The sequence below is a fragment of the Heloderma suspectum genome, chromosome 6, assembly GCF_057233095.1.
Source record: "Heloderma suspectum isolate Gila_16-S chromosome 6, 16-S_ref, whole genome shotgun sequence".
NCBI classification, from domain to species: Eukaryota; Metazoa; Chordata; class Lepidosauria; order Squamata; family Helodermatidae; genus Heloderma; species Heloderma suspectum.
This window is the reverse complement of record NC_139463.1, coordinates 87,070,104-87,090,772: the sequence shown is the minus strand read 5'-3', so window position 1 is coordinate 87,090,772 and position 20,669 is coordinate 87,070,104. Positions and strand designations below refer to the sequence as shown.

The window sequence follows — 20,669 nt, the reverse complement described above, 5'->3', positions numbered from 1 at the left end:
CCCTAGACCGCCATAGGCTAAAGAGAAGGTGAGCATATGGCTCTACGTGGATGTAGTCACTGTACATGTAATCAGAAACCCGTGGATGGTTGTTATCACTGAAGGAAAACACAAAATTGAAGAATAACCATTTCTCACAAACCATTGGTTTTAGTTCATTTTATTATTTATCTGTTGGCATTTTAGACATATTATCTTTTTTGGTGGATCATGCAGAGAGAGTAAATATGCTGGTTAATCCAAGGGATGTTTACTTAGAAATACGAGCTGTTGCACTCACTAGGACTTTGGACTAGATTGACTCTGCATCTGTCAAAAGGATGCGTCCTATTCAACAATAGAGTAGGACCATTGTCTTTTCTTGTAGGTAACTTGGCCTAATTATTTACAGAATCAGAAAAAAGGAAAGTGACTCTCATAATTTTTAATTTTGGGGTTCCTTTAGTTTGTTCTCCTCATTAGTTGCTCCCTGTTGTTCAGATCAGCCCTCCACATGAGGATGTAGCATTTCGGGAGAAAGATGCAAACCAGTAAGCCAGCACTGGAGGTTAAAATAGAGAAAATTTCCACAGCCACCATGTATTTTCCTTTGGTGCTCAGGTAGGCTGGGACAAAGGAGAGCCAAACACTGCAAAATGCCAACATGCTGAAGGTGATGAACTTGGCCTCGTTGAAACTGTCAGGCAACTTCCTGGCTAAGAAAGCTACTGTGAAGCTGACAATAGACAGAAAGAACATGTAGCCCAGGACACAGTAGAACATGGTGATAGAACCTTCATCACATCCTGCTACAATTTCCCCAGTCAGTGAATGCCTGTCCATATCTGGGAATGGAGGAAAAGTACTCAGCCAACTCACGCAAAGTCCTGTTTGAATCAAGGAGCAGGAAATGACTATCAAATTTGCCACCTTTTTCCCTACCCATTTCCTCATTGTGGATCCTGGTTTGGTAGCCAGAAATGCCAGAACCACCATGATGGTCTTTGCCAGAAGAGAAGAAAGCGCAAGTGAGAAGATGATGCCAAAAGCTGTTTGCCGGAGAAGGCAAGTCAATGCTTTTGGCTTTCCAATGAACAACAAGGAGCAGAGGAAACAAAGAAGGAGAGAGATGAGGAGGACGTAGGTGAGGCTCCGGTTATTGGCTTTGACTATGGGAGTGTCGTGGTGCTTCACGAAGGTTCCAAGTACCAAAGCTGTGATCAGAGCAAGACCAGGAGCAGAGAAAGCTAAAGTGATCCCCAAAGGTTCTTCATAGGAGAGGAAGCTTATAACCTTGGGAATGCATTGGATCTGCTCTAAGTTTGAATAATGGTCTTCTGAACATTCAGTGCAAAAATCCATATCTGGAAAGAAAAGAGAGATTGAGAGGTTATGAAATCTACGCTAGCAGAGGCCTTGAAGCAACAATGTAGCAGGGTTCAAACTTCATTTCCTTATTATTCAGCAGTGCCCACATACATACTCCTTAGTCCATATGTGCTGCAAAGCAAAAATAAAATAAAGGATGCTTCAGATATGAAAGAGAAGGGAGTGCTTTGGGGTATAGCATGAACAGTAAGCCAAGATGTTTGTGTTTGAGATCTCACCTGAGCAGTACAAAATCAGCCAGAAGTCCTCTCTCTCTCTCTCTCTCTCTCTCTCTCTCTCTCACACACACACACACACACTTGCCCACCCAGTGAGAATTTCCATGGGTGCAGCCAACCTCAGCCCAAGCCATGCCACTCCATGAGGTAGGCAAGCAAAGACTGCCCCCCAGCCAGGCTGCCCCCATCAATCTAGGGATGTACAAAACCCCGTTTACCTGGCTCCACCGGATTCCACAGATGGGGGGAGGTGCTCCGTGCTTCCCCTCGGAATCCCGCCTGGCTGGCTCCGCTCCGCGGCCAAGCCGCGGAGCTGCCAGCTGACTCCAGCCTCCCGCAGCTGGACATCCAGCCGCTGGGCAGCCCTGCTGGGACACAAATGGCGGCTGCCATAGCCGCCGCCATTTGCGTCCCTGTAGTGAGCCATGATAGGCTATGTAAATATTTACATAGCCTAGCACGTCAGGGGGAAAGCCCCAGCGTACTGGGTTTTTTTTCCCTTGCCATGATAGGCTACATAAATACTTACGTAGCCTATCATGGCAGGGGGGAAAAAAACCCAGCGTACACAAAGGGCGGTAGCCACAGCCATTAGCGTACGCTGGGGTTCCCCAGCAAATGGCGTCCCTGCATTAGCCATGATAGGCTACGTAAATATTTACGTAGCCTATCACGGCTGAAGAGGAAGAAGCAAATGGCAGCCGCAGGACGGGAGCAAGTAAGTGCTCCGTTTCGCGGGCCTTTTGTGGGGTTGTGGCGGCGGGGACTTCGTCCTGCGCTCCTTTCGTGCAGGGGGCGGGGGCTTCGTTCCGCGACTGTTTTCAGGGGGCCGAATGCACTGGCATTCGGCCTGACCGAGATCTGTCGTGGAATTCTCTGACATCCCTACATCAATCTATCACCTGCATGCATGCCTCTTTTGCTTCTGCCAGTCCCATGCCCTCTTCATGCCCTAAAACACCATAATAGCAAAACTTCCTGTCCCTCATCAGATCTCCTGAGAAGCAGGTATAACTCCCAAATGCTTCCAGAGGTTACACCTCAGTTCTTTCTTGTTCTCAATCTCTGACTCCCCAAAAATATTGTATTGTTTCCCACTGACATCTTGTCCCCTCCCTCTCTCTGGAGGGGATAAATAAGGATAAATCACCTTTCCAACTGGCTCCTAGCCTCCCAGGGGCATTTTCCTTTAATTTCCATAACAGAAGGGTATGCTTGGAAGCTTGCCGCTGAGTATTAAGGAAGATTTGTAGTCATTCTGGCCTGATTAACTTTTCCCTGCCCAATCCCCCACATATCTATCCTCTCTCTCTCTCTCTGTCTCCAACTATAACTCTATTCAATTATCAAAAAACCTGCTGAGTTAAAAGACCAGAGGCTCTCTCATTTTGGACCAAACCCCCAAAGGCCAGGAAGCTGAGGCTGATGCCGTAAGTGACATGCCTTGTGATCAGTAATGATGCTGTACGATGTCACATATTGTGCTTGCTTACAATTTTCCCTCCAAGCACCCACACTTTTCCCTCTTTTTGTGTTATTGGTGCTGCAAAATGTTATTGAGAATGGATACTTTTTCTTTTGCTGTCCCCCCCCATCATTGTTTGTTTCTGATATTAGTTGAAATAATAAAGAAAACACAAACTAGGAGGTGAGGGAAGACACACACAGATACAGACTGAAGGGCGGGGGTGGGGACACACAGACACACACACACTGTGGGCAGGGAGCAGACATACATACATCCTGGGGACTGGGGAGAGGGCAATCTGGGTTGTTGTTGTAGGGGTGTGTGAACTGTGTGATCTGTTGGGGGGAGGGGAAATTCAGGGCTCTCCTAGGGTGGTGGGCAATTCAGGTTGTCATTGGAGGACAGAATTAGAATTCCTATTATACAAATAGAAATTAGATTGAAACAGTTTTTCACCAACTAAAGTACAAGAGGAATATCTTTTATGTGAGAACGCTGTCACTTCTTCAGAAATCTTGACTAAAAACATGGTCACCAGCCCTCCCATTCTGGACCGTTTCTGCATTTATCGCATGCTCCCACACGGTGACCACATGACTGCTGAGAAGGGTAGCATGTTATTTTCAAGGTTCCATCGGACACAATGAATCTGCACCATCTCGTGGCTGTTTGAATAGTGTAACAATACGACAATAAAAGATGGTTTATTCGTTCCGACTTTTTTTGGAGCACAATAACCAGGAAATTGCTCTGGATGTGCCCTGGAGGTTACCGACGTCATGAAAAGGACCCACAAACTTCTGTGAGTGAGCAATCTCAATAGAATAAAATCTCCATGTGAAGGAGCCCTGAAAGTCACTTCTGACAAATGGAGCGGCTTTTTTCACTTTTTGTCTTTAAACTGCTCTTTCTCTCTCAAACATTCACCAATATTCCTGATATTGTCAGGATATGTACAATGAACCTTCTTTCTGGCATCTGAAAGTTTCAGAGAGATTGGGGAAATTATTCCAATTTTATAAAAGTTAGAACAACCCAAGCCCCGATCACCATTTAAAATGGTGGAAGGCTTAAACACACACACACAAAAAAAAAACTTCATGGGACTTAAGAATATAATTAAATGTGCATAAACACCAGTATCCTTCTCTGTGGCATCTACCTTTCTGTATGCAGTAATTTCTTTCTTTTGAGGTTTGGAGAGATATTTAATTACATGACTAACATAGAGTCAGCCATAGAGCTATCATGACCCAATACACACATCGTTTTTATGAGATAACATGCCAATGCATTCTTCGTTGGTAGCTACCTACATATATCTTTCTTCTTTCATTTGCATATGAAGCACATTATTAACTAAATCAAACCACAAATCCAATGTTTTGAGTGTTGAAAGACATAACCAAGCATAACTAGGCCTGTATGTGAAAAGGAGATTTACGTTCTTCTATAACAAGGGCTCTGGCTATAGTCTGATATTCAAGGATACCTAACATATTCCAACTCCCTCCATATAAGGGCCATGCTAATTTTGATTAAATTAGTTTTGCTTGATAGTATGAGATGTAGTGCACTTGACAGCTGTGAAGACTATGCCTCCTACCCTTTTGATTAGAAACCTTTCCTCGTGGACATGGAACACAATCATAACAGCAAAATGGCTCCCCTTCCTTCTTTTTCCTGCTGTAACCAGGATGGCAGTTGTCATTACACAGGGAACGGGGCAGCACCTGATCAGAAATATCAGTGGAGAAGGGTTAGGACTGCAAATGATATGGTTGAGGATTCATCTGATGGTTGAGGATTCATCCGATGGTTGACGACTCCTTTGCAGGTGTAAAGAAATGTGGTGTTCTAAATGGGGTGGATTTCCTATGAGTTTGTTTGTTAATAATACTTACATGTAGGGTCGGGCAAATCACTTACCCAACCCAGCTGGGGGGGGCATGGGGAGAGGTGATCCGTCCCTCCCCCCCCATAATCCGTCCATGCCAGCTCTGCTCCACAGTGATCCTATGGAGCTGGCCGCCGGCTCCACAGCACTGGTGATATGGCCCGCCGCCATTGCCATGCTGTATCGCTGTGCTAAGCCTGGACACAAATGGCATCCACTATGCCATTTGTGTCCCTGTTTTCACGCAATAGGCTACACAAATTATATTTACATAGATATTTCTGTAGCCTATCGAGTGAAAAAACAGCGGCTGGCTCTACAGGGTCACTGCATGGAGCAGCCAGCCTAGACGGATTCCGGAGGGGCGCGGAGGTGAGTGCTCCATTCCACCACAGACTGCAGTGAGGCTGGATTCTTGGAATCCAGCCTCATTGGGGTCCGTGGCAGAATTCCCCAACATCCCTACTTACATACCACTTAATATAACCAAGTGTCTGAGCAGTTCACATACTAAAGTATTAAAATTACTGTTAGAAATATACTGTTATTAAACAATTACATCTAGTATGACAAAAATATAATAAAAAGAATAAAATGGACCAGCATGACAATTATTAATTACAAGCCAGGGGAAGCTTGAGTAACCAGGTACATTTTCAGGAGGCTCTTAAACACGTCCTGTTTTCAGCCTCCTGAACTACATGGGGGAAGTTGTTCCAGGGGGTGGGCATCACTACTGAGAAGGCTCTCTTTTGAGATTTCAGATCAGTCCATTGAGACATTTTCTCAGTATATGATATAGAATGTAATCCTCACTAATTTCTGGTTATACTGATGGAATGAGATTGTTCCAACTCAGCCTTAACACAGGGCCACACAGCTATGGCCCTTTAATATTTAGATATGGTTGTTATTGTTGTCTGTCACCTCGATACGTTGTATATGACAGATGGCATTAAGTTCATTTTAAACAAACTAACAAAAAATAGGTTGTGTTAAATCAGACTCATATAAATTAGCCATCTACAATTTTTCATCTAAAAAAACTTTAGGTTCTTTCTGTCTCACCTGGTTAAACATCCTAGGCCACACAATGCTTTTATCTTCAATTGTTAACTGCTTTCCACGAGGAGCCTGTGGACTGAACCTTCCAACCTGAACTCTCAGAAAAGACTGATTTGGGAAAATCACCCAGTTGGTAACATCAAATCCTGTGACTACTTCTCCATTTTCATCAAACTGTATTGTCTCTCCTGCACTGTTGTTGAATGAGATGCCCCTTAGAAAAGGATGGAGCTAAATGCAAAGAGGAAAAGATACAATGGGACAGCAAAGTATTTTCATGATCACAATGACAACGTGCTTTTGATTGAATGTGGTAACATGAAGACCTGAATAGGGCTCATGCCTTCAAGCAATGCTCCATTGAGAAGCTGGGAAGCAATTTGTGGTAACTACACCCTTATCAGGACAGTGAAAGCCCAGCTACACTTATCCATGCTCTGATAACTTCTCATCTGGATTACTGCAATGTGTTATAGGCTGGGCTGCCTTTGAAAATGGTCCAGAAACTTCAGCTAGTCCAAAATAGGGCAGCAAGACTGTTAGCAGGGACTGGCCAATGAGATCACATTACACCAGTACTTTTCCAGCTGCACTGGCTGCCAGTCCATTTCCGGGCCCAATTCAAAGTGCTGGTATTAACAGTCAAAGCCCTTAACAGCTTAGGGCCAGATTATCTGAAGGATTCCCTCCTTCCTGTCTGGACCCTAAGATCAACCTCAATGGTCCTTCTCTGTGAGCCCCTGTCAAAGGAAGTGAGGTGGGTGGCTACCAGGAAGAGGGCCTTTACTGCTGTGGCATCCCAGCTGTGGAATGAGCTCCCTAGAGGGGTTTGGCTGGCACCTATGCCGTACTCCTTAATAAAAGGCACCAGGTGAAGAGCCTTTTATTCGCCCAGTATTTTAGCATTTAAGCCTCCTAGTCTTTTATCTTTGGTGTTTTAAATCTGTATTTTAAATTTCTGCATTGCTGCTAGGTTTTATTCTGTTTGTACTGTTCTATGGTGGTTTTAAGCATTCATATTTTATATGGTTTTATGCTGTGTTTTATGGTTTTAATTTTTGTGAACAGCCCAGAGAGCTTAGGCTATCATGTGGTATAGAAAAGAAATAAAAGAAATGAAAATTAATTAATGTAGAGCGGACCTAATCAAGCTGAAAAGGTTTTACATGGATTTCGTTGGCAATGGTATCAGCTTACATTTCCCACGGCCACCACCCAATCCAAACAAAGAAGAGATGAGCTTTTGCATGAAAATACCTGCCATGCCTGCAGATTGAAGGGCTCCAGCTTTCTTCCAGCCACCCATGACCTGTGTTTGGATCTGGATTCACGCATCGAGTGTAGAGCATGCGCCACAGCATGGGCAGCACTGTGAACACTGTAGCTGTGACCAGCCATACTCATCTCAAAGAAAGTTCCAGGGAGGCTCTCCAGTTCCTCCTCCCCACTGCAGCCTTGATTTATCACCTCACCCTCATTTGATTTTTTCAATGAACACTTGAAAACCTTCTCCCAGAAATCATGGATGAATCCGTCTTGTTTTGCCCAGGAAGGTTTTACGCTCTGAAGAAATTGCCTGAATCCTAACGGTTCCTTTGAGTGGACTGCAAAGGATAGCATGCCATGGAAGGACTGTATATCATGGCCCCTTAGATTGGTGCTTGATGTGAAATCCCAGTCTGTTTTCATAATCCATACCTTACTTATTGGGGAATCCAGGACTGCCCTCTGAAGAAATGAGCTAATTTTAATTATTAATATAGGTGCAGTATCAGCAAAAAATACATTGGTTGTCGTTTCCATGAAGGCTGAATGGTATTCCAGTTCACCCTGCAACGACCCTGCCTTTTCAGAGTGTTTTTGGAATGGTGGCAATTTTTCTATGAAGGCAACACAGATGCCCCCCTGTGAAAGCATTGGCAGTAATTTTTGCAAACGCCCTTCTCCATGAATATTATCCACACTGAAGAGCCCAATCCATGTCCATTTGAAATGCACAAGCAACTGGACAATCCCAGTGTACTGCTGAGCTTCATTTGGGGCCATCTGGTATAAAGGACAGTGGGTGACTGTTTTGTCACCCCAGGCTGGGAGAAATGCTCCACAAGTGAGCTGAAATAGAATGCAAAGATATTTTATGAATTGCACACATTTTTGTGTGCAATAAGTGACACATCTAATCATTTCTACCAAATACCTGATGGGATGGGGTAAACATTGCCTGCATGGATAAACGAGGTCTAAGATATCATAATGTCTCTCTTGTATCACTTTATGCTTCAGTTGAAGTCTCAGTTGATGGAACCCTCTCTCACTGATGCCCTCCTACAGAAAAGTGGGATGTTATGGAAATGGCTCATCTAAATGTTTATCCCTGACATGCTAGTTGTGTGTTCAGGGATTTAAAATGTATTATACAAAATATGTATAGAGTCATCCTTTCATCGTATCAATTACCTATAACGGGCCATTGAGTCCAACCCCCTGCTCACTGCAGGAATCCAGTTTAAACACCCCTGACAGATGGCTGTCCAGTCTCTGCTTGAATGCCTCCAGTGACAGAAAACTGACCACCTCCCTAGGCATTTGGAGACATTGTCTGACTGCTCTGATATTTAACCAAAATCCTCCTTCATCTACCTTAAGCCTGTTTGTTTGTTTAAAACATTGGTATGTCATTAAGATGAACTTGAGCACGCTCCGGGAGAGAGCGCAGGACAGGAAGGCCTGGCGTGCTATGGTCCATGGGGTCACGAAGAGTCGAACACGACTGAACGACTGAACAACAACAATGTCATTAAGATTTCAGGGCGCCTTACAAAGAAAATCATTTTCAACAGTATAAAACATCTTGATCGTCTCTGTTGCCCAACTCGTTACAATTTATCTGACTCCTTCTTAAAGTATGGTGTCCAGAACTGAACTTAGTATTCGAGGCGAGGTCTGACCAGCACAGTGTTGGGTGCAATGATTACTTCCCATGATTTTGAAACTATACTTCTATTGATGCCTCCTGAAAATGCATTCGCCTTCTTTACAGCCACATCGCACTGCTGACTCATATTCAGCTGGTGGTAGACTACAAGCCCAAGATTCTTGTCATATGTACCAGCCAGGCATTCCCCGTCTTACACCTGTGCATTTGATCCCCCCCAAATGAAGAATTTTGCCCTTGCCTCTGTGAAATTTCATTCTGTTCCTTTCTGCCCAGTTTTCTAACCTATCAAGATCATTTTGAATTTTGTTGCTGTCTTTAAGCTAATAGCTACCACTCCAATCTTGGGTCATCTGCAAATTTGAGAAGCATTTCCCCAAGTCTTCCTCCAAGTCAAGGGGCGGAATTGTGATTTTCCTATTAGCCCAGTCGCTTCTTTTTCCCAGGCTGTGGTTATAGCAGAACTGCACACACTTACACACAGCCATTGAAGCAAATTTACATCTCAGTAGTGGATTATCTCCCTTTTTTATTTATTTATTTATTTGGCGGGATAAAGATAAAAAACAGCTGGATGTGCCCTGGAGGTAGATGGCATTATGTAAATGACCCACAACCTTCCCTGAGTGACCAATCACGAGCGCACGATAAACGCCTTGTGTAAAGACAGCCTATGGTTCTCCAGCCAGCTGTGGAACCGCAGAGATGCTGCATTTTGTACTAACTGAAGTTCCCAAGAAGTCTTCAAAGGCAGCCCCGAATACAATGCATTGCAGTACTCCAATCTACAGGGTAATAGTGCATGGATAAAACAATGGGCAGGCAATCACTGTCTCGGAGATGTTGTAGCTTGCTCACTAGCCTAAGCTGGTGAACATCACTGTATGCCAGAAAACAGAAGTGTGCATTCCTTTAAAAAAGAAATGAAACATGAAATCAATGCGTTCACATTTGTTCTACGTTTGTTTAATGTAAAGAGAATGTAAAGAAGACATAAAGAAGACAAGAAGGTGAAGAATAAATATGATCATTTTCATTTTCACATTTTTTCACATTTACATTAGTGAGCTCTGACTGAAATTTAATGTGCATGATGGCCTGGAGGAATAGTAGAAAACATGGATGGAGAAAATGCCTTGTTTTCCTGCCATCAAGAGCATGATGGTGGGGGTAGAGATGTGAAGGTCAAGAAAAAAACTGGAAAAATGCAGGGAAAAAATGGGGTCTTTCAATTATTCTATGATTCTATCAGCCATTTGTCAGGGATGCTCTGACTTGGATTCCTGCATTGAGCAGGGGGTTGGACTCGATGGCCTTGTAGGCCCCTTCCAACCCTACTATTCTATGATTCTAATTTTCCCCTCCTAAGAACCTTGTTTTGTCCCCGCCCTACACACACACAAATGTGTTGGAAAAAATGAGCCACTTTGCATTATGAAATATTTTGTTTTAAAATAATGAATACATTTAAGAAGATGAATTATGTAATAAGAAGACTTTTATGGGAAAACTAGAGATCTAAACTTTCTGGAAATTGTGGACCCACGGGTGGAAATTCATCATCATCATCTACCCTTTAGGATTCATTAAATATCTTCCACTATTTATTAATATTATTGATCTAATGTATGTTTTGCTGATATACAGTTAGGGACATTTCGGGATGCCCCAAGTCATGCTCAGTTTCCCAACATGCGTCTAGGGTCATTATATCATTACATGTAAAGGAAATGTTGTTCTTGCCAGTTTGGGGTATGGGCCATAGAGTGCTCTGTTTCTGGTCCTGTTCTGGTTATCGGGGGTAGGCGACATGTTGCCTGCAGGCACCAGTGTGCCCCCTGATAACTTCTATGGTGCCCACCATGGTGCCCTCGTCCTCCTGATTTTTATTTTACAGTATTGTTTTTAAAGGACTTACAAGCAGCTGGGACTGCTTCAAAGCGAAGAGAGGGCCTCCAGCCCCTGCCTTTACAACTGTCGCATGCATGGCTTTGGCCTGCACATGGGGCTCAGAGACATGCGTAGGAAATTAAGATGGCTGGATTGCTGCAGGTTGATACTTCCCTCTGCAACACACCCAGCCATCAAGACCAAGAAGGGGGGAGAAGATGATGGGACCCCGGTTGCTGCTGTTTGGTAAGATCCGGCATATGCGGGGGTTAGAAAGCAGTGAAGAGGTAGGGAGACCAGTGGGGGCCTAGGAAGAGCAGCAGGAGGCCCTCCGGAGGGTTAGGGGAGCCAGCTTCAGGTGTCCTGGGGGTGTTGTGCAGCGCAGTGTCCTTATGTCTGAATGGAGGGCAGATGCATACATGTGTGTCACACAAGGGGAGAAATAAAAGTTTTAGGGGCCGTCTCCAGAGGGGGGCTTTTGGAGGGATCCTAAGGAGAGTGAGTGTGATCTAATTGGGGTTGCAATGAACAGAAGGGCAGGCCCTGTGTGTATTCATGGACGTGTGCATTATGAGGACATGGCACCCTTGCTATTGGGTGTGTGCGCGCACACATTCGCGAATAGCTGGATTGGTGTGTGTATGTGTGTGTAAAAGAGAGAGAGAGAGTAGGGCCATGCACCGCTTTGCCCACCTCCAACGCAAGGAATTGTTAGAATGGTGACTCCCTGTATTTCCTGCATTTCCCCATTCCCCAGAATGCCAAGATGGCTGCTGGCGTGTCCCCAAAGGCCCTAGGAGCTGGCAGCAGCAGCGGCTCCCCTGGGAGCACTGGCGGCAGCTCGCCTTCATTGCGAGCTGCCAGCACTGGCCTCACTCAAGCCTGCACAGGCTCCCTGCAAGCAAGGAACCCATGAAGGCTTCTGCTGAGGCAGGAGTCGTCCTCGAACAGGGCACCCTGCCCTCCTTGCAAGGAAGGGAGAGAGCACAGTTGCAGGTTGACTCCCGCCCTCATGCCTGTCAAATCTGCATGGTCTGCTTCAGTGCAAGAAAGGAGGCCGTGCAGGCTTGACGGGCAGTGCCTCCCGCCAATCACCCCTTCGTCCCTCCTTGCAAAGAGGGCAGGCGGTTGGCAGGCTGTGCTGGGCAGCACCCACAGCAGCAGCTCCCTCAGCAGTGGCTCCCAGGGTGGTGGCGGCAGCCTCCCCCCACACGGAACTAGGGATGGATGGAACTCTTACCTTCTGTTCCATTCTGTTTCCGCAGTGGGGGGAGGCGATCCGGTCCTCGCCCTGGAATCCTACCCAGACAGCTCCACTCCGTGGCCATCTGGCCGCTGGGCAGCCCTGCAGGGACGCAAATGGCAGCTGTCATAGCTGCCACCATTTGCGTCCTTGTATTTAGCCGTGATAGGGTACGTAAATATTTACATAGCCAATCACAGCAAGGGGAAAAAAACCCAGCGTACACAAATGGCGGTAGCCGCCGCCATTTGCATACGCTGGGTTTTTTTTCCCTCTGCCGTGATAGGCTACATAAATACTTATGTAGCCTATCATGGCAGCGGGAAAAGAAACCAGCGTACACAAATGGCAGTAGCCGCAAATGGCGTCCCTGCATTAGCCGTGATAGGCTACGTAAGTATTTATGTAGCCTATCACGGCTATGAAGAGGAGGAAGCGAATGGCAGCCGCAGGATGGCCACCATTCGCAAAGCAGCGTGGATGGGAGCAGGTAAGTGCTCCGTTTCATGCGTCTTTTGTGGGTTGGGGACGGCGGGGACTTCGTCCCGTGCGCCGTTCTTTGGTTGGGGGGGCGGGGGCTTCGTTCAGCGACGGATTTGGGGGGGCTGAATGCACTGGCATTCGGCCTCACCGAGGTCCGTCACGGAATTGTCTGACATCCCTACACGGAACAAGGGCCCAGGTGAGGAGCTGGGGTTGGCCGGCGTGCTGGGGAGGGCAAAGCAGGATTCGGATGTCTGAACCCCGCTTTGGCTTCGTAGTGGGAGAGAGAGCAGGTGTGTGCGGCTGGTGAGCCAGGGTGGGACAGACTGCGTAGGCAGTGATCCGGGGTGAGAGAAGAGATGGGGCAATGACTGACAGAGAGAAGGAGTAGAGAAAGAGTCTTTGCTCTTGGAGAAATAGGTTTCTGTTGGCACAGAAAGCTGTGGGTGCCAAGGAGATGTTTTGTGTGTCGGGGCTCAGATCCCACCTTGTTTACTTTTCCTTTGCAACTCGCCATGGCAGCCACTAGTTTGTGGTGTTGCAGACCTCTTGCTGAGATGCTGTAGCAGACAGTCAGTGGAGGAAGGGCAAGCATCAAGACTCCTTTCTGGATCCTTCACATGTGGGGGTGAGGGGAATTGCCAGAGTCAAAGGGCTCCCAAATTCTGCCTGCCTGAGGTCTTTCTCTGAGGCCTGGAGTCGATTGCCAGCTAAGCAGTCTCTCTCTCTCTCTCTCACCCCGCCAACTCAGTGGGATGCAGCTGTAACAGCCTCAGCCTCCCCCTCTCTCTTTCCTATCATTCCAAATAGATAACAGAGTCTTCCCCAGCTAGATTTCCCTTCAGTCCAGATTTTCCTGAACTCCACCCCAACCAATTCCTCACACACAGGAACAGATGCTGTACAGCAGTCATCCTCTGCCTCCAGCTCTTCCTACTTCTGTTTTTTAGGATAGTTCTGATATTTTATGAAGTATTTGCTGAAGTTCCTAAAATATATAATGTATAACTCAGTTTGCTCATAAAACTATAATGTTTGGTATATTAAATTTAAAACTATACTTTATTCAGACAATAAATACAAATTTACTGCATTTACTTCTAAATGTTTTTCATTTTAATGATAATTATATGAGAAAACCAAGTTATACATAATGTATTTTATGTTCCTGAATTAGCAAAGTGACTACAAATCTTTAAAGAGCTGTAAAAAATATAGGAATTGTAGTTTTCAATTATCCATTAAACTTTCATTATTTTCCAGACGGGAAAAAAAAAATGCCAAAACACAACGTTTTATACCATCAAAAATTTCCAGATATTTTATGTGGGAATTGGTGAGAATTTAATTTCAGTCCAATTTTGATAGGAATTTAACAAAATTAGTTAGATCTCCATATCTGGGGGGGTGGGGAGAACTTTGCATTTTTTGTTTTTAAAATGAATGTGGGGAAAACTGAAACTGACATATTCGCCCACTCCTAATTCATGTCTTTAGGTGCTGGTAGGTGCTGGTGGTGTGGAATGGCAAATATTAAGCCCGCCTTCTGAATCATGCATATCTGGGGTGTGATGGGGGAACTGCCAGAACTGAATGTCTGCTTAACTCTGTCTGCCTGCCTGGTTATAACTTCTCTGAAAACATGGTTTTATTCTTCCAGAAACCTGAAGCGTTTCAGCCAAATTATTAGTAATGTCCTTCCTTGGGACCATAAAAACAGAAAACATCTTAGTTTCGTATATCATCAATAACTACTAACATCAAATAATACACATGGCAAAAATGGTATATGTATACTTACAATTCTTTAAAAGGCCTTCAGAGGCCTCTGTCAGGGCTGTCTCTTACATTTGAAGATGATGGAAGGTGTTACAATTTACACCATACAACAGAAGTTATCAATCTGCTACACAGGCGTTAGTCATAGCTCATGATTAAATGTCAGGGAGAAACTGGTTGTATTGGTACTCCAAGGAGATGTGTCTCTAGCTCTAAGGTCTGAATTACATGAGAGGAAAACCAATCCACCTCCTCCTTGAGGTCATGTGGAACTAAGGTTTTAAGTCTCAAAAGCCACTTCTTTGCTGTTGTACACAAGATCTTCTCATTCTCTGCGTTTACCATTGGTCTGATGGCCGTTTTATGAATTGTAAGTATACATGGGCAATTTTTGCAATGTGTTTTATTTTGCAAGGTGTAAACACCAGATGAAACTTACATGTATGGGACTCACAATGGATAAATGCCGGTACCTTCCTGCTTCCTTTCCTTTGCCTGGGGTTCCCTCTCACCTTGGGAACAAAATACCAATCACAGAACCACCTTGCAGAAAGACTGACTGCCCGCTCTGTCTGCCTATGCCTCTTAATTGATGTGAGGAAGGAGCCAGAATTCAAATGGGAAAGCCTGCTCATTCTGCTATTATGGGGGAAGAAGCCAACTCATGTCTACAAACCTACCTGTGGAATCTTGTAAGTCTCTGAGATTGTGGCAATCACAAGAGAGATGAAAGGGTACATTCCTCCAATGATGGCTATCAAATTGTTCTGCAGATCACACTTGTAGTTGGGGTGGAATCTCTGCAGTGTAGAAAGCAGGCCAAGGGTGGCCATATAAGTAATCTGTGGATTGTAGTAGCTCTCATAGATGCGGAACCCCAAAGTGACATTAGGTAAGAGTGAGGGATTTTCATTGATCTCCTTGATAGCAAATACTAAGGCTAGGATATGCTGGTAATTCTTTGGCATCACACTGCAATAGAAGATACATACCGTGTACTGAAACAATAACAACAGCTGAAGCATCTTAGAGAAATAGAGTTTCTTATGGGCTTGATTTTCTGTGATGGGACTTTGGTTGCTCTTCTGCATTATGTGTCGCATCAGCATTCTAATTGCATGAAATTACTCCAGATCTGTGTTGCTCCTGGAGTGCTGCAATAACATTATGCCAGGCATAATGCCACAAAAAAGTAAGGATGTCATAGAATTCCACGACGGATCTCAGTGAGGCCAAATTCCAGTGCATTCAGCCCCCCAAAAACCGTCGCGTAACGAAGCCCCCGCCCCCCCAACCCATGAAAGGCACGCAAAACGGAGCACTTACCTGCTCCTGTCCATGCTGCTGTGCGAATGGCGGCCGTCCTGCGGCCGCCATTCGCTTCTCCCCCTTCAGCCATGATAGGCTACGTAAATACTTACGTAGTCTATCACGGCTAATGCAGGGACGCTATTTGTGTTCCTGCAGAGGCCATGATAGGCTACGTAAATATTTACATAGCCTATCATGGCGGGGGAGGGGACCCAGCATATGCAAATGGCGGCGGCTACCACCATTTGTGTATGCTGGGGTTTTCCCCTTGCCGTGATAGGCTACATAAATATTTACATAGGCTATCACGGCTCACTACACGGACACAAATGGCGGCGGCTACGACAGCTGCCATATGCGTCCCTGCAGGCCTGCCCAGTGGCCGGATGTCCGGCTGCAGGTGGCTGGAGCCAGCCGGTGGCTCCGCAGAGCGGAGCCAGCTGGGCAAGATTGTGGGAGGAGGCACGGAGTGCCTCCCCCCCATTGAGGATTCCGGGGGAAGGGACAGAGTGCCTCCCCCCACCTGCAGAACCTGGCGGAGCCAGGTAAGCGGGGTTTTGTACACCGCTACAAAAAAGGTCAAAAACTGATCTAGTTTCCACTTGCACCATAGAGAGGCTATGTGAAAGAACAGAAAAAAAATCTTTTTGCCTTTATTTCCTTAATTTTCATTTCATGTTAGAATTAAGTGATGGAAAAAATAAATTAATTCTTACCAATTAACAAACAAAATCACTGAAAACCCAGAAGTGGCCTAGATTTTTTTCTACATTACATTTACATTACATTTTTTCATATTTTTTAAGCTTTCAGTTGGATAATAATCTGCTCCAACTTATTATGGGCTAAGCAAAAAGATACTATGGGAGTGGAGAAGTCCTTACATGAGTTCCTTCATGAACAGTGGAGATGGCTTTGCACTGAACTCTGTAGAGGGGTACAGGAAAGAGAACGTAGAAGCAACCTCTCCGATGACAAGGTCTTCCGGTTGATAAAACTCATGCCCACTCGCGATGTGGTCACTTACTCTGCATATACTGGAAGCAGTCTTCATGCTGGGATGAAGAGAATCTCTCTTGCACACAACATGTGGCAGCAGCACAAGCAGCCACACCAAGAAAACCACCGTTTGGAGGAGAAAAGTTCCCATCTAGACCCACATTCCACTGTTTTCCTCCAGAGCAGTAAATGCCTCAGGGCTGGGCTGTTTACAACTTGCTTTGAATGGGAACCGACCCTACTGAAAAATTGGTCAATTTATATCAGAGTATGACTTCACCAATTCCCTGATCCTTTATTTCAAAACGTTTAGGAGGGCTTGGTACTGCTTCATGCACTGCTGTATCCCCATGGAGATTTAGACCCTTTCCTAAACTAGTGCATCAAACAAGACCCAGAAATGGAGCAATCCTTTGCAAGATGGCCCCAATAGTTGCTGATTTCTCAAGCTACTCATATTAGTTTTTCCCTGAGAGAAATCCCGGGACAGCCCTGCAGTGCAGACATCCCTGAAAATGATCAACAACCTCATGGACAGAGCCTCTGCCCATTCTGCACTGCTTTGAGGATGGTGGATGTCTGTTACAGGATTTTCCAGTATTATTGTTAATTTTTCTTGAGGCCTCTAGATCTCCCTTGGGGCTTAGTGAGGAGCACAATTAATCAGGGACATGCCAATAATTGCAGGGGAGAAAAGTCCCTTTCCCTGTGCTGCCATTACTGTGGCATGGAAAGGAGTCAAACAACAGCTACAGTGGCAGGCGGCAGGTGACCTGGTGCGTCCGGCCTCCCTTAGCCCAAGCAAGGGGAGTGTCAGCCGCCTTCCTGCTCAGGCTGTTTTGGTATGAGGGACACAGAAGTAATCCTCATTTCATTTAGCATCTGCACCCATTTGACCACAGCCCCACAACTTTCGGAACTGTGTGTGCTGCTCTGAAACAATCTGCAGCTTTATTAATCTCAACTTATATTAAACACACACACACACACACACACACACACTTCTTTAAACAAGTATAAGCCACTGAGAAGGAGAGCCAGATCATGGATTCCCTGTGCCTGGGACGACTGGCCTAGATGCCATGACACAAAATGGTCCCCAGGATCTCACCTAAATCCTTAGTGACTATTGTGGGCAGCTCTGCCCTCTCAATGCATGTGGGCAGCGTGATATCCAGGCAGCCCCAGCCCGGATCACTGCCACCTGTGGACCAACCAGGTTCCCCGGGAGGAGATCTGAGGCCCCCCTGCTCAATCTGTAACCTGACCGATTGACATTTGTGCTGTGCCTCCCCCAGATGTTGTTGACTGGCTGCATGCAGATTACACACACGTCAACTGAACCTAGAGATGCAGAGTCTTTTGACATGGAACTCTGGGTGCAAAGGAAAACCTGATACACCAAAAGCTAAGGAAGTCGGAGACCACAGACAAAGTCCTTGAAAGCTGTTACTTGGAAGAAGAACTGAAGTGAATCACCGGATGAAGTTCATTCACCAGGGGAACTGGAATCATAAATTCAAAAGACATTAAAATGGAGACAGCGAGGGCATCATCTTATCGAGAGAGGCACCAGCCTCCGACCTCAGAGACTACTGACGATCCTACGCAGGACAGCCGCAGCACAGGATAGAGAGTCTAGCGTCTAGCTGCAGCTTCAGGGAGGAGGACAGAGGGGGACTGGAGACTGGATAGAAAACTGTCCAAAATAGCTTCTGCGGTCTCCTCCCCTCCCTGTGTCCAGTAGGGGTGCACGAAAGTCACTTACCTGGTCTCGCAGCTTTTCGCGGTGGGGGGGAGGCGCTTCGCTGCTCCCCCCGCGAAGTTCAGGCCGGGGGGGAGGCTTCCCGCCTCGCCCGGCCGAAATTCAGGCCGGGGGGGAGGCTTCCCGCCTCGCCCGGCCGAAATTCAGGCCGGGGGGGAGGCTTCCCGCCTCGCCCGGCCGAAATTCAGGCCGGGGAGGAGGTGCCTCGCCTCGCCCGGCCGCGAACGCGAAAGTAAAAAAAAAAAAACAAAACACCCCCGATAGGCTACGTGACGATTCACGTAGCCTATCATGGCTAGATCTGCAAAGTCAGCCATGATAGGCTACGTAAATCGTTACGTAGACTATCACGGGTGACTTTGAAAAAAAAAAGCGCGTACGCTAATGGCGGCCCCCATAGGGCACCGCCATTTGCGTTCCTTATTTGGTCCTTGTAGTCTACGTAAAGATTTACGTAGACTACGGTGAAAATAAGGGCAACGCTTAGTGTAAATCGTCACGTAGCCTATCACGGGTGACTTAAAAAAAAAAAAAGCGCGTACGCGAATGGCGGCCCCCATAGGGAGCCGCCATTTGCATTCTTTATTTAGTCGCTGTAGTCTACGTAAATGTTTACGTAGACTACGGCGAAAATAAGGGCAATGCAAATAGCGTTGCCCTTATTTTCGCCGTAGTCTACGTAATCTTTACGTAGACTACAGCGACCAAATAAGGAACGGGAATGGGGGCCGCCATTATCCGTACGCACTTTTTTTTTTTTTTAAGTCACCCGTGATAGGCTACGTGACGATTTACACTAAGCGTTGCCCTTATTTTCACCGTAGTCTACGTAAATCTTTACGTAGACTACAAGGACCAAATAAGGAACGCAAATGGCGGTGCCCTATGGGGGCCGCCATTAGCGTACGCGCTTTTTTTTTTCAAAGTCACCCGTGATAGTCTACGTAACGATTTACGTAGCCTATCATGGCTGACTTTGCAAATCTAGCTGTGATAGGCTACGTTAATCATTACGTAGCCTATCACAGGGCTGTTGTTTTTTCTTTTACTTTCCTTGTAATGGCGGCAGCGGCAGCCGGCCAAAAGACCGGCTTCCGCCCCCGCCCCGGATGAAGACCCGCCGAACCGCCGGCGGGACCCGCCGCCGGGAGGGACATTTGGCAAAGGTAAGTCCCATCCCGGGGGGGTGGCGGAGAATTTCACCACTGATTTCGGGGGGGCGAATGCGTTGGCACTTGGCCCCCCAAAGTTTCGGGGAGAAATTCTCCCCCATCCCTAATAATGATATTATTTTCCCAGTAGTAACATATGGCTGTGAGAGCTGGACTATAAGGAAGGCTGAGCACCGAAGAATTGATGGCTTCGAACTGTGGTGCTGGAGAAGACTCTTACGAGTCCCCTGGACTGCAAGGAGGTCAAATCAGTCCATCCTAAAGGAAAGCAACCCTGACTGCTCTTTGGAAGGACAGATACTGAAGCTGAAGCTCAAATATTTTGGCCACCTAATGTGAAGAGAAAAGTCACTGGAAAAGACCCTGATGCTGGGAAAGATTGAAGGCAAAAGGTGAAGGGGATGGGCCGGCAGAGGATGAGATGGCTAGATAGCATCACCGATGCAATGAATATGAACTTGAGCACAGTCCAGGAGAGAGCAGAAGACAGGAAGGCCTGGCGTGCTATGGTCCATGGGGTCACGAAGAGTTGGACACGACTTAACGACTGAACAACAACAATGATATTATTATTAATAATCAAAAGTTTATGAAAAAGATCAAAAAAAGCAAATCATTTGTATATTTTAAGTAATATCATACTTAAAATATATTTATATGTGTACACACACATCAAACCAGTCCATACTCCAGGAAATAAAGCCAGACTGCTCACTTGAGGGAATGTTATGAAAGGCAAAACTGAAGTACTTTGGCCACATAATGAGAAGACAGGATACCCTGGAGAAGATGCTGATGCTAGGGAAAGTGGAAGGCAAAAGGAAGAGGGGCTGACCAAGGGCAAGGTGGATGGATGATATTCTGGAGGTGACAGACTCGACCTTGGGGGAGCTGGGGGTGGCGAGGGCCAACAGAAAGCTCTGGTGTGGACTGGTCCATGAAGTCACGAAGAGTCGGAAGTGACTGACCAAATAAACAACAACAACACACACACATACTCACACAAATAGGCATTTTATTACAATATGACACAAAAAAAGGAGAAAGAAAACAAAAGTATGCAAACATTTACTCTG

At 45.9% G+C, this 20,669-nt stretch overlaps 1 protein-coding gene across 1 annotated transcript; it reads right to left on the bottom strand.

Moving 5' to 3' along the window:
- Window positions 1-441: 441 nt before the first annotated feature.
- LOC146341724 (vomeronasal type-2 receptor 26-like) lies at window positions 442-16,711 on the bottom strand. The gene is made up of 5 exons (XM_084807627.1): window positions 16,542-16,711; window positions 15,027-15,318; window positions 6,020-6,124; window positions 4,661-4,787; window positions 442-1,343 (listed from the first exon to the last, which is right to left on the bottom strand). Exons 1-5 carry the CDS (start codon window positions 16,709-16,711, stop codon window positions 442-444), a joined length of 1,596 nt encoding a protein of 531 aa, XP_084663753.1.
- Window positions 16,712-20,669: the final 3,958 nt, after the last annotated feature.